The sequence below is a fragment of the Bemisia tabaci genome, chromosome 6 (assembly GCF_918797505.1).
Source record: "Bemisia tabaci chromosome 6, PGI_BMITA_v3".
Classification (NCBI taxonomy): Eukaryota; Metazoa; Arthropoda; class Insecta; order Hemiptera; family Aleyrodidae; genus Bemisia; species Bemisia tabaci.
This window is the reverse complement of record NC_092798.1, coordinates 42,075,976-42,092,807: the sequence shown is the minus strand read 5'-3', so window position 1 is coordinate 42,092,807 and position 16,832 is coordinate 42,075,976. Positions and strand designations below refer to the sequence as shown.

At 36.0% G+C, this 16,832-nt stretch overlaps 2 protein-coding genes across 8 annotated transcripts in view; one reads left to right on the top strand and one right to left on the bottom strand.

Annotated features, from left to right (window-relative positions):
• The window catches only part of brp (ELKS/RAB6-interacting/CAST family member bruchpilot), a 164,552-nt gene that overhangs the window by 16,553 nt on the left and 131,167 nt on the right, over positions 1-16,832 (bottom strand). For 5 of the 6 annotated variants that reach the window (XM_019050695.2, XM_019050690.2, XM_019050691.2 and 2 more), the window contains 6 exons: positions 9,442-9,609; positions 8,249-8,416; positions 5,510-6,466; positions 4,091-4,243; positions 749-937; positions 111-250 (listed from right to left, as the gene is read on the bottom strand). In XM_019050695.2, coding sequence (XP_018906240.2) covers positions 111-250; positions 749-937; positions 4,091-4,243; positions 5,510-6,466; positions 8,249-8,416; positions 9,442-9,609 — 1,775 coding nt within the window. The remainder of the gene's footprint in view (positions 1-110; positions 251-748; positions 938-4,090; positions 4,244-5,509; positions 6,467-8,248; positions 8,417-9,441; positions 9,610-16,832) is intronic. The other variant, XM_019050692.2, reaches the window with a different exon arrangement.
• The window catches only part of LOC109036465 (uncharacterized), a 179,213-nt gene that overhangs the window by 38,229 nt on the left and 124,152 nt on the right, over positions 1-16,832 (top strand). The window contains exons 1-2 of one of the 2 annotated variants that reach the window (XR_002009366.2): positions 1,840-2,341; positions 3,183-3,574. The gene's annotated coding sequence lies outside the window, so the exon portion shown is untranslated. Of the gene's footprint in view, positions 1-1,839; positions 2,342-3,182 lie in introns of those variants that run through there. The other variant, XR_011900026.1, reaches the window with a different exon arrangement.

Below are 16,832 nucleotides of genomic sequence, written 5' to 3'. Positions count from 1 at the left end.
TTTCAAAGATGTCATTCAAGATAACTTGATTTTTAAGTATTCAAAGCTTTTAAATTCATCAAAATGAAGGAGAAAAGAAGAACGATGAAAATTACTCTTTTTTGGCTTACCTGTCGTATTTCTCAAGAAGTCTTTCGAATTCTTTGTTAGCAGTTTCTTTATCTTCGATTGCTTTTAAGAGAGTGGTCTGGCTCTTCTCTAGTTTATCTTTCAAAATGTCTATTTCAGTCACAGAGTCATCCCTCTCAAGCTAGAACAGGAAACAAAATTAGAATTTGTAAGGGATTTATGTAAAAAAAAATTATCTGAATTTTTATTTACTGCCAACAGATTGACGTTAGTGGATAAACCTGTAAAAGAATTTTTACATTTCGACGGTAAAAGTACCAGACAACGTATCTCGGTATCCAGATGCTGTAGAATTCCTGTCATAGTTTTTTTTTAAATGGAAAACTACTAAAAGTTAGTTCTTAAAAACTTCCCCTTCTCTATGTGAAGAAAACTCTGTGAAAATTTCAAGAAATTATATTGATTTGTTTTTCTACCAAAAAATAAAATAGGAGCAGAGATTTTCAAACACAGCAAACTAAATACGTAGTCTGGTAGTTTCACCGTCGATTTATCTCGAATAATGGGACTTTTTGCATTTTGTAACCAGACGTAAATTCATATCACTCAGCGGGACTATTGTTCTAATTGAGACTCAGATGCGCTAATGCTGTGAGCTAAGTGTTCCATGAAATTTTACCTGTAACTTTTGCAGTGTCTGTTGTGCTTTCTCCCATCGCTCTCGTATCACTTCGAGCTCAGTCTGGAGGTTCTCTTTGTCACGTTGTGCTTTCAGGCCTTGACTCTGTTGCAATTCTAAGCGTTCCTTCAGCTTTTCAACCTCTTCTTGATACTGGTCTCGTTCTTTTTGAAGTCGTGCTGTCAAAATCTAATAAGAAAACAGTAAAATTAGCTCATTCTCGGTTATATAAAAAATCAAAAGTTTAATTTTAATTTGTTTGTATCTTAGCAATTATTAACTGATACTATACTTATCTCTAAAAATTCACGCTATGTGTTGAAGAGGAGAAAATTATTCCACCAATTATTTCCAATCCTTAAGGGAGAAAAACATTTCACCTCATATTCAATCTAGTTTTCTCTCTCTCTTTCCTAAAAAAAATTATCGCAAACTCCTCTCTTCCAGACTCTAGGAATTCAATAAATCCCTCTTTCTGGCCCATGATTTTCCACACAAAAAATGAGATGCATCATATGGATGAGTGCCGTATTTATTTAGTAAAAATTAAGATGGCAATTCTTTCATGAGGAAGAGGGTTGGAACTTTGTAGTTCAATTATCGTCTCATATTGCCTCATAAAAATTTGGAGTCATTATAGTCTTTGAATAATACTATGTTTAAAAAAATTAGTTTTTAATTCATCTATCTACCAGGTTGTAAAGACGAAATGATCTGATGTAGTCCATTTTCTATAAAATAACTTTTTTTAAACTAAATCCAAGCAAGGTCTAAATTCTAAGGGTGTGAATCGATTCCTCTAATTAATATTGGGGCTTCTAATTTTAAGGGAAATAGCTTTCCATTTCAAATGGCGCTTATAGGAAATGAGGAAGAATGTGTCAGTCGGCTACTTTTCTTAAAATTTTAAATTTGCAATCAAAACTCATCCTGGAAAATAATTTTCACATGCACTTAATTACAGGTTTTGTTCACTTCAATCCTTTTTTCTGAGATGAGAGTTAGCTTACGTTTGTAGCTTTGCATGCAAATTGTTTCTACAAAAATGCACAATTTTCACATACAAAAATTCTGTCAACTTTTACGACGTTTGAATAAAGTGCATTGAAATTTCAGGAAATATTCAGACTGAAAAAATGTCCATGATCTCATAAGCATTAGAGAAAAGAATGGATGTACTTCGAAAGTGAAAATTCAGTTATCAACACGTAGCTATGTTTGATCTGATCAAGATAAAACTTATCAGATGACTGAGGTGTGTTAAAAACAGTGTAAGAGGAAAGTAAGGAAAGAAGCAAAAACTTGAGAAATATTTAAGGGAACTAAGGCCCAATATAAATCTAATCGATCTATAAATATTTCATCTAACAATAAGCGGAATGTTACTTCAGGTGCGATGGATGGAGGATGAATAGAAGTAATTAGGGAACGCAACTGAAAATCAATATCTTCTACTGGTCTCTGATTAATAAATTACCACCCCCCTCTTTTTATACCTCACTCCACCCCTCAGGTTCAAAGTGCATGTATGACAAATAGGACTAAGGGTCATTCACGGAAGTGGTGATTTTTCTGCAACAGCAAAAAATAATTGTGAGTGTCTACTTGTGAGATCTAAGCATGTCAATTTTTATATAAAAGCAATTACTTCTAAATCGCATCTCCTGTGGTGACAAATTTTCGCTCCTGCTTCAAAATAATATACCTTGTAATCATTTCGTTAAATCAATTTTTTAAAGGAATTCTCTGTTTCGGTCATGCGTTATGAAAAATACTTCTTAATGTTTCTTTAAAGTTTTTAATGTTTTATGTTTTAACGTAAATGTAATTATTTGTTTTTCAAGAAAACAGTTATATTAGATCGGTAGCTCTGACATTGTCACTACTCTTCCCACCTGGAATGAATCCCTACTGGATTTGCAAATTTTTAAATTTTTTTTATGAAATCCTGGTTTTGTGTTCAGTATTTAGACAAGGATAGATCAAAGTGTGTTTAAATAAAGCTTATTTTAGCTGATGTCTTTCAAAAAGGAATGAAGTGCAAGAAAGAATACATTTATAGAAGCTCCTACGGCACATCTTTACAAACAAGACTGTTATACAGAAATACTCTTGGCCCTACTTTTAAGGCCCAGAAGAGATTTTTTAGAAGTGTATATTTTGAATATGCTTTCAGTCATAACTGATCCATTTTTTATGAGCATTATTGGAGGAACCAGTATTTTACTAAATGGTTCGATACCTTAATGTTTTTTACCTCTGTATTTCTCTATTTCCAAGATTTTACAGTAGATCTTAAACAAAGTAAGAAACGTGTATTGTCAATCCTTAAAAACAAAACAAAAACCTCTCTCTCTAAAACCATGAACCCCTTCTTGTTACGTGTACATTTAAATGAAATTGTGATCTAATCAAAGATTTCAATTTGTTTCAGGTTCGCTAAGCTCCAAGTTTCAGTATCAGCAAGCAACAGAAACAGTGTATCGTAAGTGTCCTCCCTTCTTCTCACTCCATCTTAATTGTATTCTTCTGCATTTTTATCAAAATTCTGCCTCTGAAATTGTATTCTCTGCATTTTTATCAAAATTCTGCCTCTGAAATATCTGACGAAATGAAACTATCCTTTATCGTCTTTTTACATCTCATCATGCACCAGAGATCTAGTGAAAGTTCTGAAACAGCGGAATAATTTTTTTTGGTCTGCAGGGCCTTTATTTTTTATCTATTCTTAAACTGGAGTTTGTTTCGGAAGGATCAAAGCGTTTTTATACCCTATAATCTCTTGGTTGTATCAATAGAAGTAATAAAATAATTTTTTCGTGCTGATCTGAAGGCCTGGTCTATCACTGTTTCAGCCTAAATAAAATCCCCAGAAACATGAAACGTATGGCAGTGCCACCTGTAGAAGCGGCTCAATATGAAAGCATTTTAAAAAAATAAAAAAAAAACCTCTACTAAGTAAAAACCCTCCAAGTTATATTAAAAACAATTAAGTCACAGAAAATTCAGCTGAGATGTCATAATGAATTTGTGTTATACGTCTTGTACTTTTACGATGGAATTATTTCAGACGATTTAGGTACAAGCTCTGATAACTTGTTTTTTAAGCGTTTCTTTTTTGCAGAACAGATTGAAGGATCCCTAGTTGTTAATTTCTTCTTTTTTTTTCTCAATGATAGAATTTTAATGTGCTTTCAAGAAAAATTGTCACCAAAGGAAGTTGCAAGAAAATAAAAAACTCAGGGATTAGAAAAATTTAGTGAAGTGAATAAACGGGTCAACTCGATCAAAAGTCATGCTTAACAAAGCTGCAGTTTGCTTTTACTCATTTTCTAGCTATACCTGAGCTTTTTCACACTTGTCCCTTAGCCTATCAGCCTCCAGCTGAATATTCTCTCGCTCTTTTTGAAGTCGTGTTGATTGGCCCAAAGCTTTGTCCAGTTGTGACTGGACACTCTCAAAGTCATAGTTTTGCTTTTCCTTCTCCATTTGTAACTAAAAAATACGGAATAGCATAATTACTTATGATGTTAAGATATCTTTCTGTTGAAAAAGTGTGTTGTCAACTTTATTAAGGTAGTTTTAGAAACTTTAATTTTAGGGCTGATCTTTGTAGAAAACTTAGAAAATTGTTTGTGGCCAAAGCGCAAGTACTGTTATCTTCTGCTTTAAAAAACATAAAAATGGAAAAGATTGGAAATTTTATCTTTGAATTTCTTGACGGAGCCTAGTATATCTTACAAAATATGCAAGACCGCATCTAAAACTCTGCCGAATCTCAGGAGATAAAATAATGAAGATATTATGTTGTTGTATGTAACAGAAACAGTAACAGGAGTTCGTGAAAATGGATGAAAATAAATCAACAAAAAGATAGAAAGTTAAGAAACAGAAATAGCAGAAAGTGAAGAGTTTTCCTTAAAAAAATTGATCGTAAAAATTATCTGACAGAAAAGTGTCTGTGGTGGCTCCTGTTTTTTGTTTGTTCTGTAAAAGTGCCATATGCCCTAAACAAATTGAGGAAAATCGGAATGCCAAAAAGGAAATGAAAAAGATCAAATTTTAAATGAAAACAGAAAACTGAATATAGCTTTTTGAAGCATTTGCTGATTTGTCATATTAGTGGAACGAGTGTTGAAATTTTAGTTTGCTAAATCAGTTTGTCTGCAGTTTAAACTCAGCCAAAGAAGGATTTTAAAAAAATTATTCTAGGTTGTAAATTTGAGCGTCAAGTCAGAGGATAATATTTGTGTTGTTGAGGAGTGAAGTGTTTGCTGGTTTTAACACCTGAAGCTGTTTACAATCAATGTGAAAAATATGTACCGGTTTAAACATGTCAAGTTCTTAAAATTCTTTGAAAAAAAAATGTACCTTAAAACATCTCGGAAAACAGGGATATTTCAGGACTTTTAAGAGCAAAAACGATAATTTTCTTTTAAAATCCTTGACTCATTTTTGAGTCTACATGACTGTGATAAGAAAGATTTTAGAACACTGACTTGAATTCAGAAAATTGTGATGAATTTAAGATTAAAATTGAAAACTGTTCCTTTTTTCGTTGCTTGTCGGTAGATCTTCATTCGAAGAATTTAGACACTATTTGTAATTTTGGTCAAAGAATTTCTAATCCAAATAATTGTAGACACCCTGTCCACTAATTCATAAAGAATCTGTGCAACAGGCTAAGAGATGACTCCATCTTCAGTATTATTCAATTTTTAGATTGAGTTCATATTATGTAACAGACAATCAACAACTTACCCTCCGTACTTCGCCAGTTGATTTGTCTAACCGCTCTTGCAACTTATCTGCCTCACTTTGAGCTTTGTCGAGTGCATTCTGTAGTTTCTCCTGTTGCAGTTGAGCTTTGCCGAGGGTCGCCTGACTTCTTTCCAACTCTTCCTTGACTTTTTCCAGGTCCATCGTTGCTCGATCCCGCTCAGCTATTATCCTACTAATTGATGACTGAGCTCGTTCGTACTCAGCTTTCAGACTCTCTATTTCTCCGTGAGCATTTTCTAGCTTTGCTTTCAGTCGGTAGATCTCCCCTTGCGACTTCTCCACCTTCTCCTGAAGTTGAGAGGACTCAGAGCGCGCTCTCTCGTTGTCAGCTTGAGTAACGCGGAGCTCTGCTTGTGCTCTCCTGAGCTCAGCGGTAGCTTTGTCCGCACGTTCCTGGATGCGGTCAAGTTCTTGTGACGTTGAAAGTGTACTTCGTCCAAATGTAGTTTGTGACCGTTCTAGATCGTGTTTCAGGCGTTCGTTCTCCAATTCAAGCCGCGTGATTTTTTGTCTTGCAGCCTCCCAGTCTGCACTAGTGCGACCTGCCTCGCCAGCTGTTTTTTCGAGCTCTGCTTTTGATTTTCCTAGTTCAGATTGAGAACTTTCGAGTTTTGATTCTAGTCTATCTTTTTCTGACTGAGCTCGGTCTAACCGTGCGGCTAGTTTTTCTACCTCGCTCTCCAATGTGTGCAGTTTCAGTTTATATTCTGCAATGTCTCTTTCATGGAATTCACGCTCTTCTTGACGTTCTTGCTCTGCGCGATCTCTCTGTTCGCGCAGTTGGTTCATTTGCTTTTCTTTATCTCCAATAGCTTCCTCTAAACTCGACAAGGCACCTTCTGAGGTGCAGTGATGTGCTTGAACGGCGGCAAGCCTAGCTCTGGCCATATCCACTTGATTATCCTTTTCTTTTAAGAGGTCCTCCAGATTTTCAATCTAAAAACACATATAAACACATGGAAGATTATTAAACAAGGCCTAAAATTTGGTACCACTCGAAGTCTAAAATTATGAAGCATCATTGTTCATTGTCATCTATTTTTTATGTATATTTCTGAATACCTTTATTGATGTTTTAGTCTAGTAAGTTTTTTGTCAAAAGAATGCTCTGTCATAGAAAGCTGTATCATTTTTTGTGCACGGTATTTTTTAATAAAGTCTCTATCATAATTATGGCGCAATTACTCTGAAAACATACAGAAGGAAGCAATACTAATTCCTTTGCAACAGAATTTTGCTCCTGCTAGAACTTATACGTACGAAATCGTGTTTACTACCACGGTTTCCCTGTCATGAATGACTGGATTATTATGATGAGATGACTTCTGATTTCGCATTTTAAAATTAAGGTAAAAAACATGTACAAACTTTTACTGCATGATAAGAAACAACTCATTTAGTTTCCTCAACCTTAATTTTTCTTTTGACATTTTTTTTTCTCTAAGGCAGAAAGTGTTAGCATCATAAAAGACAAATTGTTAGAACAGCCATGAAGTATAATTTTGAGAGAATACCCTTTCATGTGAATTTCAATATGGCTTGAATGACTTGATTAACTGAGAATGCATTTTGAAATCTTAGGTTTCTGGAACAAAAATAAATGAAACAGAAAAACAAAAGAACGTATGCAAAAAAATGGAAGTGTAAGTGCAGAGTCAAATAAAAATTGAAAGAAGGTAAATGAATAAAAAAAAGAGACTGGAAAGGAAATGAAAAAAATTCTAATGAAAAGTTCAGCACCTGAATATAAGTGTTGTAAATAATTAAAGAATACATAATCAGTAGCCAAATAATAAAATAATTTGTAAATTGTTGTAAAATAAATAAATAAATGATAACATAAAATAATAATGTGGTGAATATATGTAGAGACAACTGAAAAAGGAGTACCTAAAGTAAGGAGAAAAAGTCAATTAAATTAAGGTAAAAAAATATGTTTACGAAAGATGAAAGTACAAATAGTAATCATCAAAGAAAGGAGAAAAACGAAGAAAATAATTGTTTTTAGAAAGAATAAATGTCAAAATGCTGCTTATTGTGAGTCACCATGCAAGTTCGTATTTCCCTGTAATGTAATAAAAAAACAACAAGAAAAGAAAATATAAACAAAAGATACAATAGTTTAAAATTAGCATTTCACCAATTTTTTATCTCACTCAAAATGACTAAGTACGAAAATGTATGTACGAAACAAGCACCAAAACAAGCACAATCCATTACTTGGATTGAAATAAAGTATGGAAAAATAATTTACTAACAAAAAAGAAAATCAGTCGGCTCCTACTTAAAATTATACAGTCAGATGTTGCTAAATGAAATGAAAAAAATTACAGGGAGTAAAAAATAAAGTAGGTAAATTGATGCACTTTAAGCCAGAATATGGCTAACATTTTTATTTTCTGAAATTTCTTTCTGTGAGAATTCTAAGATTTAGATTACCTATATCAATTTTTTTTATACAAACCAATTGCTGTTAGACGCACGAGTAGTTCAGACTGAAAGTTGGTGATTTTGCCAACAGGTTTTATTCACACGAGAAAGATCAGGTCACGTGATCTTTTGAGAAATGAGGTTCAAATGTCTTCGACCTTCTCCCTCTACTAAGCCTCTAAGGTTGCTCCTCTCTCATAATTTTCGAGCAGTGAGCCTTATTTCAGATGGTGTACTTGTGATCTGTGGCAAAATCGTTTGCACAGAATCCGAAAATTAGAAACTCACCTTTCTCTGTAGGACATTGATTTTCCTATCTTTTATGTCCATGTGATCCTTCAGTTCTGTAAGTTCAGCACTCAATCTATTCCGCTCCTGTGTTGCTTGCAGAGCTGCCTGAGTCTTTTTCTCTATCAGCCGGTTTTTCTCTTCCAATCGCTGCCGCAGTTCATCCAGCTAGAGAAGAATATATTAAGATTATACTTTTGCTACATTCAAAACAAAATATTCCAAATTCAGTGAAACTAATGCTTAGCATATAAAATATATTGTATATGAATCAATAATAGATTTATGATATACTTGCAATTTAGCGATTTGGCGCCCAAGCTGCTTAGCTCCTTAAATAGTGACTTTTATTTTAATTTGTCCCAATGATGATTAAACAAGCCACGATTTTTTACCCCTTGAAGTTTGAATTTCTCTCTTTGGCTATGATTGTCAAGAATCAAGAAGAATTGACAAAATAATAGTAAGAAAAGAATTAGTTAGATGCGCAAATTTTCTGTAATGCACAGTACAAGGTAAAGAGATAGTTAAGTAGTCATCTTGTTCCAAATTCTGCAGTAAACTGAATTTCTCATGATAGAGAGAAGATGGAAATTCGAACATAATTGAATTTGATTGAATTGAACATAATTGAATTGGGTTGTGTGGAAACTGCTTTCAGCTTTGAGCCTCTTCAAGTTGTTCTGTGTTAAAATTATTTTTCAAGAATCGATACCTCAATTCCAAAATGGGTTTTTTCACTACTTTAATGGTTGCACCTAATCTTTAAAACAGTGGCATGACATGCTTTGCGATATATCGATTGATCTGCCCTTTCAACCTATGGAAAAGGATCGATAAACAGGGTGTTCGCAGCGAACACCTTTACAATCGATTCTTTTCATAGATACAAATGAGGAAATATCGATAATCGATCATTCATACCATGCCACTGCTTTGAAAGCTTTAAAAATTTTCACTGTCTGCAAACGTCAGATAGTCTACATGTTTTTCCCTAACATCATCAAATGGCATTTGATGAGACTATGCTTATGCAGTTGGTGTGGAATATCAAGGCTTGGTTACCACTTAACTGTTTAATCTCAAATTCTTTGCTCTAATGTGGCGCTGAGGAACATTCATCGTAGTATCTTTAGATAACTTTTGCTAGGTACTCATAGTACAAACAGTTCTCTCACTCCCATTACACTTACGTCTGTTTGAAGCATATTGTAGTGTTCTTCCTTGGCGCAGAGAGATTCCTTGAGGACAGCAATGTGTCGTTGGTAGTCCTGGTGTTGCTCCTCTAAGGTCTTCATCTTTGCATTCATTGCCAAGATCTCTTGATCTCGCCGTGTTATTTCTGCCCGAAATTCATCCAACTGTCAATCAAACGCAGAAATATTTTGTTAGTTTTAAATGTGAAATCACAATTTTAAAAATTATCAGCAATGGAATTGTAAACTGGTTTCTTTTTATTTTTTTTTTTTTTTTTTCTTTAAGAAATCAACAAAGTTTGAGTTGTTGCTCACTTTAGTGTACATGGAACAAGCTCTGTACCTGAAAAACTATATCAAGCAAAAAGATTGAGTTAAATTGGAGCCCCCCCTATTTTGGAGCGATCCTCGATTTTGATTGCATCAAATGAAGTCTCCTTGCCCCAGGTGAGTGACATGGTAGCACCAGCTTTGCAATCTATTCCTTACTCACCATTACAAAATCTAGTAGCATTGTACTCATGATGTTTTACTTAAACCTTTCTGATCCCGAAAATATTCGTCCTTGATAATTTTACATAATCGTATCCTTACATTAACTTTTATCTAAAATATAGTTCACACCAAATAAGTTTTTACGCCTCTAGACTGCAAAGGAGACGTACCATCTTCGGTATAGTATTGAAAGTGAATACAAGAACCATGATGTTGAATCCTCTTTCTTGTGCTAAAAATGTTCACTCTTATTTGGCATGGAGTCTGCCGCTTAGGAGATTGATTTGTGATCCCCTGTCTACATGTCCCCCTACCTTCCTTTGAATTGAAAGATTTAAACTATTTTCTGAAGAGTTCTATAGGTATCGTGCATGTGTTCAGTGCTTGTGAATATTTTAATTATTTTACAGTGTGCTAACAAAAACTGTATGCACAACAGATAGTGCTTCATGCCACAATAATTCTAAACTTGTGTTAATAAGCATTTTGTTCCATCCTATACTATACTTCAGTTTATCAGAATTTGGATTATCAAAACACATCATCGAGGGAACTAATTTCTTCACTTGTTTTTCCCACTCTCTTCTAGCAGACTTGACAGAACTATGCCTTCAACTCCTCTCCATTTTCTACATCTAGACTTTTCTGTCTTCCGAAGACTCAAAGTCCCCCAAACCTACACCGTACCTATCTATTTATTTGTTTTAATTTTATTCGGTTTCACAAATGAAAAGCGCCCCAAGGGTTTATCCTCTATTTGTCTATTGCGACTTCATTATCTACCTTTTTTCAAAATTTATCGAGTTGTGCCTCATTTTCATGTCTACTTCGCCGTGATTAACACCATTGCCATTCTGATCCTGAGAGCCTTCCCAAGAACTGCCCATACTAATGAGTATGCTAGAGGGTTCCCAAATTTTTTGTAATGCCGCTTAGGTAATAAAGCAAACTGATAAGATTGTTAACCCACCGTTGTCAACTTGTTTGAGGATTGAGACTGGTGAACAGCAAGCAGTCTCGCATCGTATGCGAAAGAAAACCGTAAAATTAAAATTATCTTTGCATGTTTGAGTGCCCTTTCCCACAAATTTTGTCCAAAGAATTTTTTTTTTCCAACGAGAAATGCAGATTTTCATTTGAAATTGGTAAGAAGTATTCATGTCAAAATTTAAAGACACTGATTGAGAATTCCCTGACCTAAAAATCTCCTTAAAGTATCTTATGTCAGCATAGAAATTTCAGTACTTGAAGGACCCTTAAGGATGTTTCTAGGCAAGCTGGTTTTAAGATTCCTCGTGAAATTTTAGCCTTAATCTTCATATGGTAAAGAATGATCCTTTAAAATATACCTATCTAAATAAAATATTTATCAGTTGATTCGCTGAAAATCATAACTGTGAAAGTTTTCTGGTGTCTTACAGAGTCTTATTTTTGTACCCTTTTTTTTCTCCCATCACATATCATGCAATTGCAATACCCCCGAAATGAAGTAAAATCGGAGTGAAAAGAGATGGTCTTTCACCAGTTAAAATCACCAATCAAGCATATTTTCAGGATGAGGAGCAGGAAAGAAAACTGGTTCCAAAAATATGTCTAAGTGTCGAATGCATGCTGTGTATTCGCTGTGATTGTTCACAAGAACAAAATGTGCATTTCTAATAAATACCCATTTTCCCATGCACCCACTTAACAACCTTAATTACCAACACATGTTCATAACAAAATTTAAAGTGGGTTGCTAGGGTCTCTGATGACACCATTACTCAGTGATCAACTTTATGTCATTTGGTAACAAGCTTTTAATCAAGAGAATCAGTTTTTGCTGTAAAAATCACTAAATTTTCAAAAGAATTATGAAAATGAGGCCTTGAACTGCGCTGGAATTTTATTAAAGTTCAAGATAGCAGCAAAACGCGAGTATTTTCCCGTTCCCTCGAAATGAACTTCCTATTTTATCCATATATTTTTCTCTCTTTTTACTTCCTATTTCATTTTCATTAAAAAGTCTCACAGCAGAGCCAGGTGAATTCAAAATACAGTTTCTTAGGTCAGTTTCAATTAGGAAAATCTGGGAACTACACCAAGAGGGCAAACATAATTGGCGAGAAATTTTTTGATTTAAATTACATAAACATTATATTAATAACAAAAATTTTTAAAAATAGTTGGAAAATATTTTTTAAAAATTATTTGCGTGACAACATTATAAAAATATTTTTATGCTTTTAATTTATAAATATTTACATGAAAATATTTTTGTAATATTGTTATGATTTTTAAAAAATATTTTCCAGCTATTTTCAAAAAATTTTAGCAATATTGCTTAGTAAATTTTTTAAAATCTTTTATAAAACTATTTTTTAAAATTTGTATCAATATTTTTTGAAAGATATTTTCATAGCAACAAAGAAAATATTTTTAAAATATTGCCGGCTACCTGGGAAGTAAGGAACATTTTTTGTTTCATTTTCTGCCATTGAAAAGTAAATGAGATGCATGAAGACTGATTTCCCCGAAAAAATCCCTTTTTTGTCCAAGGAATCCCGTGGACGGAGTTTCATCCTTCGTTCAACCCGACGAACCGTGCAAGTAATTCGCCGAAGGCGAACTTTTCGGGCTTATAATAAAGTCAAAATAAGGCGGGAAAATTTCGAAAGTGATCTAGTCCCTGGTTGTTTGAACACAGGACAGGTAGCTTTGTTTAAGATACCGATCCCCGGAACGCGGAGAGCCTAGTAATCAGGGCGCAACGTTGCCAATCCGGTCGCGATCCCGTCTCTTTCCCCGCTAAACCGACGTAAACTCGGCAACGCTGTCGATGGCCTTTCGCCGGCCGTCAATGTTCGAAACAGAAACTGCAAATTGAAGTATGCAAAATTGCGCCGGCCCAGCGCGGTTAGGCTTCCCGCAACGCGCCGCGCGACGGGTCGCGTCGCTTGACCTCGTTTCAACTCTCGCCGTCGCGTCGTCCATATCGGGGCCGATCAGATTAACCATCCCTCGTCGATAGCCGGAAATAGGGATTGTCCTGCCACAGACCATAATCCTGTAACCAGGGGCTAAGTTTTCCGCGGCGGAAGAGAAATGGGCCGCTCGCGCGTATCGCAAAATCGTGTTTTGATGACCGCGACGTCTTGATGACGTCAAAGGTGGCTATGGAGATGGCGCATGTGTGAGGACTTTGCGATTTGACTGTTGATTCTTATGTAAAAGTTCGCGAGAAACACGATGGTGCCACCGGTTTTCTCTGAAATCAACTCCCAAGCTCAAAAAAAGCTCTCAAGTTGAGGCCAAAATGGAGGGGATATCCCACGCTATCCGGAGAGTCCACCTCTACACCAAGATAAACTCTCCATGCAAAGGTAGGGAGCAAATACAATAGCAGTGATGCCGTGTTTTCAGTTTTGGAGTCCCCAAATAAAGTGGCAGCCCCTCAATGTATTTGTTCCCTATCTTTGCATGGAGAGTTTGTCTTGATGTAGAAGTGGACTCTCAGGATAGCGTGGGATATCTCCTCCATTTTGGCCTCAACTTGAGAGCTTTTTTTGAGCTTGGGAGTTGATTTCAGAGAAAATCAGTGGCACCATCGTGTTTCTCGCGAACTTTTACATAGAAATCAACAATCAAATCGCAAATTCCTCACACATGCAACATCTCCATTAGTCCTCTCCCCCCTTCAAACGCAGCCGCCGCCTCTGCTGCGGGAATATGAAAAAAGGCGTGAAACAACTATTCGAACGTCTGAGTAGCACAAATTGCATACGCATCTATTTGAAGGAGTTTTCAGATTCTCGCCGTGAGCTGAGATCTCTGATCATTCGGAGGCCTTTTCGAACAACTTGATAACATCTGAAATGATCGTTGATCATCAAACATTTTGTTGATCATCAAACATCAAACAATTAAACATTTTGTCAGGGAAAAAAAATTGAAAAAAAGTCTTCTATGGAGTCACTGCGTTTCTACTGTGGACGCTGGACGGCAGTATAGTGCGGACTAACTGCGGAGTTTCGCTCATATTATACATATGTTAAACGAGCCAAAACCAAGAAATTCCGCTATAGCTTAAAATGTATTACCTAGTTCTTGAAATATAACGCGGAAATTTTTATAACGTCTGCTTTTCTTTCCTTTTCTGTAACCCAATTCAAACGCTGCGTCGAGACCGCAGGAACACAGTGCAAACTAAAATAATTGGACGTATTTCTATCAAACGGAACTATGTGCTTTATGACGTGAGCCCTGTTATGCATGTATTCTTATGGGTCTCAGGGCTCATGTCTTAATGCACATAGTTCCGTTTGATAGAAATACATCCAATTGTATCTACGTCCAAGTAGTTAAAAGTGCATAGCTCCTTAAATAAAAACCCTTCCGTTTTTTCCTCCTTCATAAGAGGGATTCGGCGCCCTCAGGCCCTCTCAATTGCTCGATGGAAGGGATTTTATTCTTGATTCAAGAGGAAATCTCGACGGTAAATTCAAGGCACTTTTATTCCAGTGCGGTGCATGACATGATTCATCTATCAATGCGTCACGATTTCTTTCACCCCAGCATCGAGGACGAGGGGTGGGAGAGAAGTTTCAGCAAACCGGCGCACGTCGAGGTGAATAGGCCTCTCAAATTCAAAAAGAGGACGTTATTGGCACCTGCTGAAAATTGTCGGCGTGCAGTGGGTATAAAAACGAGAGAGAAAATATTTTAGAGACCCCCGCTTTGATAACGTAGCGTAATCGTTCCTTCCTGCGGGCTGATCTCTGAAATTGATAGACAAAGCGATAGACAAAGAAGACACAGGGAGTATCGAGTGATCCTATTGATTGAAATGGCTTCCTATATAGACTAAGAGAGAAAATGATTGACTAATTAAATTGTAAGGGGTCGCCCGTGGGTTGTCGTTAGTTAGTTTATTACCCACCTCCTTCGTCCATTGAAACCACCCGCTTTCACCGGTAGGATCCCTCCATATCCCTGTTGCCGTCTTTGTCTATCGTTTTATCTACCATTTTCAACAATCAGCCCGCTGGGATCAACACTTTTTTTCGCCCCGTGATTTTCCATGCAGTTTCATTTTGAGTTAAAAATTTGATCCCTGTTTGATTAAAAATTGTCGTGCACATCACTCAACGCAGCATTTATTTTTACTCATAAGAAACAGATAAATCGATGAGGAAAATCAGTAAAGCAAATAATCTCCTCCTATTTTTAAATATTTATATTTTTTCAGTCATTTTCGTCGACAAGCTTCTGGAGAAGGTCTGAATTGATGCTCAACGATACATGTTTTTTCTTCAAAATTTCGCGAGTAAAAAATATCACCCAATAAAAAGTCTGACATCCAACTCCTGGGCAAGATATGGGTGTTCACAAGTAACATCGCTGAAATGGCAAAAATATAAATGACGTCATTTGTATAATCCAATTTCCATTTGAGCTCCGAACCTCTCGTTGTGTAAATTGATTTCTATGTAAGACGTCGAAGAGAAAACATGTGACGTTTACTTCTTGTTCAGACTTTGTCTTGTGGTTCATTGGAGGTCATCTTACGGAATTTTTTTAATTCCAACCCTCCCGTCTCAAGTAAATAATACCTCCTCCAGGAAACTTCTGTACCTGTCGCTGAGAATCAGTTGAAACGGCACGGAGACGAATGTGCACCCTAGGAATTTTTCTTCTGCAGACATCCTCAATGAAAATGAGTTGAGGATCATTCATAGGACCCATGATAAAATTCAATTTATTTTCATAGGGAATCCCTGGAAAAAACTTTGGCGGCAGAAGTTACACTGGAAAAAAAGTATGGTAACATTTACTACTAAGTCTACTTAATTTTTTAAACAGTGATACTATTTATTGAAAATAACCAGAATTATAGTAGTATCCACCAGAACTCTCGTGATACCATAATATGGTAAACGCTACCTTATGGAGTCTTGTGTTTCTTACTATACTCATATCACTGTGTCCGAGTATAGTAAAATCTACTATATTTTTTTTCTCAGTGTAGCAACGCAAGAGCTCTAAAAATTCCGGGCCTCAGCCGCTGTGCGGCCTTTATTGCGAGCGAAGATAAAATCCGTCGCATACGTAGGCGCGTGATGAAGTGTTGAAACGCGGGCGTTGCGAGGAAACAATTAAATCTCGTTGCCGTTTTTAATCAAAATTATCCGGTCCCCTCCTCCGTTTCGCGAGGAAAATCGAATAGTTTTCCACTCATTTTGCAAAATCTCAGCCAGACGTGTTAGTATCGATTGGTCCCGCGAAAGGGGTGTGATAAGCGATTCGCGTCGAATCACACCTTGGAAGGAGCGAAAATACGAGAAGGGAACTGTTTTCGCCTTCAATTCAGAAGCTATGCAATTTTAGCTACTTGGACGTTGACATAATTGTATCGCATCGAATCACACCTCGGAAGGAGCGAGAACATGAGTAGGGAACTGTTTTTGCCTTCAATACAGAAACTATGCCATTTTTTCTACTTGGACGTTGATATAATTGTATCGCGTCGAATCACACCCTGGAAGGAGCGAAAGTACGAGTAGGGAACTGTTTTCGCCTTCAATTCAGAAGCTATGTCATTTTAGCTACTTGGACGTTGATATAATTGTATCGCCCATCGTGCATTCTTGCAGTCTCATTGTCAGTTTAACGTTATTGATTGAGTTTTGAGAGGTAGAGGTGGAAATGTTAGTAGACAACAGAAAATAATTGTCTGCCGTCGTTTTGAGAGGTGTAAAATTTGATTTAATACCACTCATTTTTCAGCGCTATGTCTTGCATCTGGACGAGTAAACGTATGAGCGAGCAATTTTGTTTTCTTACATATCAGGATGTATAAGCGACTTTGATGTAGGAGAAATTTTATCTTGTTCTATTAATCGCAGTGCAACGTT